The following is a 4,120-nucleotide window of genomic DNA, read 5'->3' as shown; positions in this document are numbered from 1 at the left end:
AAACTCGCATTCCGTCATCGGTACAGCCGTTTTCGAGAAAAAGAGGAACGCATACACGGACAGACAGACAGGCTCACGACCGAGACAACGCCTGACCCCTCGGCAACTTGGACTGAGCTTCGCTCAGCGATAAAGTGTGCATGCGCCATGGCACCTTTCGGCAGGGCGAGTAGGCAAACCTGCCCGCACCTGCATCTTTCCGAATTATGCGGTACGTATTCATATATGTCCATATTACGTTTTAATTTTATGCCCATATTCGTCGTACATCAGTAGTTGTTCCGGAAAAAGTGTTTTGCGTCCATCGCTTTTCGTTTGTACTAATCACTCTTGTTTGTTTTGTTTGAGTGTGAGTGCTGTTTCTTCGTCGCTGGAGTGTTTCTGCTGCACTTATTCCCATGCACTGCCTACCTGTATCTGCTGTTCTGCACTTGCTTCCCTTCACCGCCCCGTGAACGTAGCACCGAACGCTTTCTTACGACAAGCTTGCTTTTAACTACAGTGTAACAAATGAAAAACTGTTTCTAATGTCAATAGCCTCTAATCCGAATTCAAATTTGCTTCTGAATGAACGTAAACCGCGAAACTGTCTCCTGTTTTCTTTCATTAACCTAACCTTTCGCCTAAAACAAGGAGGTGGGGCGTGAATGGAGCTAAGCTCGGGTAAGGTTCGCGATTGCTTATGTGCTACTGAAAGTTTGGGAAGGACTTTAAAAAGCCCCGTTCCACTTATTTCCAAATAGGTGTCGCATGTTTAAACTTTTATTTGGCCGTAAGTAACGGAACATGAATATTTTTTCATGGGCGCCCGACCTGTGACTGTGACATACGATACAACGAGTCGGACTCAATAGGTTTGACGCGGGTTCGACGAGGGCATGTGCACAACATCCCAAAAAATGTGTTCTCAATTCCAGTATTGCTCTTAAGATTTTGAGCCCCATTTCTTGTTTTAAGGAATAATAACAACGAACGGAATAATTGGTAGCGACCCCCCCCCCCCCTACCTCTTCCATTCTAGAAGCAGAGAACCGGTTGCCTACCTAAGAGGCGGGCCCTCATTCGATTTAGTTTTGTTCTCTATTTTTTAAGTCTTCTGTTATTTTAATGCACTTCGCTCAGCTACCCCGTGCGTAATGTTAACGCACGGGGCCCCACGTTTAAGAAATTTCACACTTGTGAACTAACAGGACCCAGTTGTAGAGTGACATTTAGGGAACCGAGAAAGGGCCATACTGTCAAGCGGGAGGTACGCCACAGTACTCCAGCACACGGCTCTATGGACGTGGCCCCCGACTGGACTAGTTGCAGGACTGGACCAGTTGCAAGACTAGACCAGTTGAAAGACTGGACCAGTTGAAAGACTGGACCAATTGCATACTAGACCAGTTGGAGGACTGGACTAATTGCATACTAGACCAGTTGGAGGACTGGACTAATTGCATACTAGACCAGTTGGAGGACTGGACCAGTTAAAAGACTGGACCAGTTGCAAATCGCTCTTAACTGGACCAGTTGGAAGGGTGGACCAGTTGCAAGTCGCTCTTAACTGGACCAGTTGGAAGGGTGGACCGGTTGCAGAGTGGACCAGTCGAAAGACTGGACCAGTTGCAAAGTAGACCAGTTGAAGGACTAGACCGTTTGCAGTACTGGACCAGCTGAATGACTGTACCAGTTGAAAGACGGGACCAATTGAATTACTGGACCAGTGGCAAGACTGGACCAGTTAGAAGACTGGACCAGTTGAACGTTTCGTGATAAGTGACTCAAGGTCTTTGGATCCCCGTCCACCACTAGGTAAGTCGCAGTGCACACTTTCTTCGTTTGTAATCGTCGCATTTCGAATCCGTGGCCGGCATGCCTAAGTTAACAAATCTCTGCCTAGTAGGCATCCCGTCCGTTGAGTGCTGCTTGGTTTTAGCCCGCTCCTTTGCTTAAAAGCATATAAGCGGGCTTATGCCATCGACTCTGTGTTCGTCTGTCTGTCCGTTTCCCAAGAAGGACGTGAGCTAGAGGTTTGAAATTTCCTGGGTATTGTTGTTGTCACTTCTGGGCAACGGAACGGTTGGTGCTAATCCTGGCAACCACCCCTGAGTGGGTCTGAGGGGGTAACAAAGAAATAGGGGTTGGTCCAAGAAGTGGGAAAAGAATATTTTCTTATGGTCTCCTAAGGGGTAACTCGTGAAAGTAAAGCCCTATGGGCGAAAATTTCCGTTTGGCTCTATATCTCACCGTTTAGGCGCTAAAGCGAGTTTCTCTCACGAAAGTGGCCCAAAAATTAATATATTAATTTTCGAAAATATTGGATGGTCTCCTAAGGGGTAACTTGTGAAAATAGAGCCCTTCGGGCTAAAATTTTGTCCGTTTGGCTCTATCTCTCACCGTTTACGCGCTAGAGGGAGTTTTACCGACGAAAGTGGCTTAAAAATAAATATATTAATTTTAGAAAACATTTGATGGTCTCCTAAGCGGTAACTTGTGAAAGTAGAGCCTCTTGGGCTAAAGTTTTGTCCTGTTTACTTACGAAAGGGAGTGTTTCTTACCAAACTGGCTAAAACAGAAATATTTTTACTTTTCCAGAAGTACACTTCTGTCTGAGAAGTATGCCGTCGGTTCAAAATTTTCTTCTAAGCAGAAGAGTGGGCTTATTTTATGGTGGGACAATCATTAATAAAACGTGTACACTTCCATGCAAAAAAAAAAAAAAAAACACCAAAAAAACATTTATGTGTTGTTCGAACACGTTCGGAGTCAATCAGAGTATGTCTGGAAGTATATTTATAACCTCTTCTAGGGCTAGTCTTCTGTATCTTTTCATTGGTGTGTTATTTGATTCATAAGCTAAACATCAGTAACTTAGAAGGGATTTGGCATAACTTGCATGTATTCTCAAACTACGGCACACACAGCCAAAGATGTTCAGCGTATGAAAAGAATACTTCGTTTGTTGAGTTTTGATTACGAAGTGGACAGAAAAGGTACCTGGCAAAAAGATGGTCCAACGTGAGCCGTCACTCCAACGGGCCGAAGGCCCGTTTTCGGATAGAAGATGTATTACACAATGAAAAGTCAGGCCAAGCTGGGCCCGCTCCCTGCCGAACCGAGTTGCCGGTGGAGCGAAGCGGAGCTGGCAACTTGGTTTGGCGGAAGAGCGGGCCCAGCTTGTTATTTTAGGTCGAAGGCTTGATGTTGACCAGGGGTTTGTGAACGGGGTTCTGTTGAATGTCCACATGAACCCCCACATAAGCACCAAGTCGATTGCCGCGCCGCCGACCTCAGTACGAACCAAACCAAGGTGTGGCTGACGATGAATAGGAGTGAACTGAAGCCTTTCAAGGTCGCCCATCACCAGGCGCTCAGAGTGAACGACCCTGCTCGTCGTGTCACTATGTGCGAGTGGTTTGTTATAAGGGTAAGTTTGAACACAGGATTTTCGTAACGCTTAAAAACGCAGTTTTGTTGCGCGGAATGTGGGAGAAACTAATAATATTTTTATCATAGATCCAAAATGTCGCTAATCCTGGTGAGGACATTTTTGTCCGTGTCATCCTATTCTCGGATGAGTGCACCTTTCAGAGCAACGGAACGACCAACAGGCACAATGCCCATCATTGGTCATCCCGACATAACAATCCCCATTGTTTTCAGGTGAGATATTTTTATGCACCATTCGTTTATTTCTTGATTTAAAGCACCTTGTTTAATAATCAAGCCCCCCCCCCTCCCCCCAAACTTCCCACTTTAACGTCCTGTAAACCACTATTTATTTATTTTTCAGGATAACCAGAGACAGGGGCATTTTTTTGTGAGAGTGTGGGCAGGACTTGTCGATGACTTCGTGGTTGGTCCTTACATTTGGCCAAACAATGTCACCGTGACAACTGAAGAATATTCCGACTTCTTGGACCACGAATTGCCACAAATGTTGGACGATTTACCCTTGCAAGTTCGAGCAGAAACGTGGTTCCAACAGGACGGGCATCCTGCCCACACCTCTCTTGCGGCTCGTGCCATTCTCAACAGGGAATACCCGAACAAGAAATGTAAATTATTTCTGATTTCTAGAAACAGTTTTAAATATTCGTGTCTAATAGAAAATTCCCGTTGCAACGCCCGCTTT

At 45.5% G+C, this 4,120-nt stretch overlaps 1 protein-coding gene across 1 annotated transcript in view; it reads left to right on the top strand.

Moving 5' to 3' along the window:
• The first annotated feature begins 3,307 nt into the window (after window positions 1-3,307).
• The window catches only part of LOC127750883 (uncharacterized), a 10,856-nt gene continuing 10,043 nt past the window's right edge, over window positions 3,308-4,120 (top strand). Inside the window, exons 1-3 of the mRNA XM_052273532.1 lie at window positions 3,308-3,412; window positions 3,502-3,648; window positions 3,779-4,070. Coding sequence (XP_052129492.1) covers window positions 3,308-3,412; window positions 3,502-3,648; window positions 3,779-4,070 — 544 coding nt within the window. The remainder of the gene's footprint in view (window positions 3,413-3,501; window positions 3,649-3,778; window positions 4,071-4,120) is intronic.

Source organism: Frankliniella occidentalis, unplaced genomic scaffold, assembly GCF_000697945.3.
Source record: "Frankliniella occidentalis isolate FOCC.00 unplaced genomic scaffold, Focc_3.1 Scaffold280, whole genome shotgun sequence".
Classification (NCBI taxonomy): Eukaryota; Metazoa; Arthropoda; class Insecta; order Thysanoptera; family Thripidae; genus Frankliniella; species Frankliniella occidentalis.
This window is presented reverse-complemented; position numbering and strand designations above follow the sequence as displayed.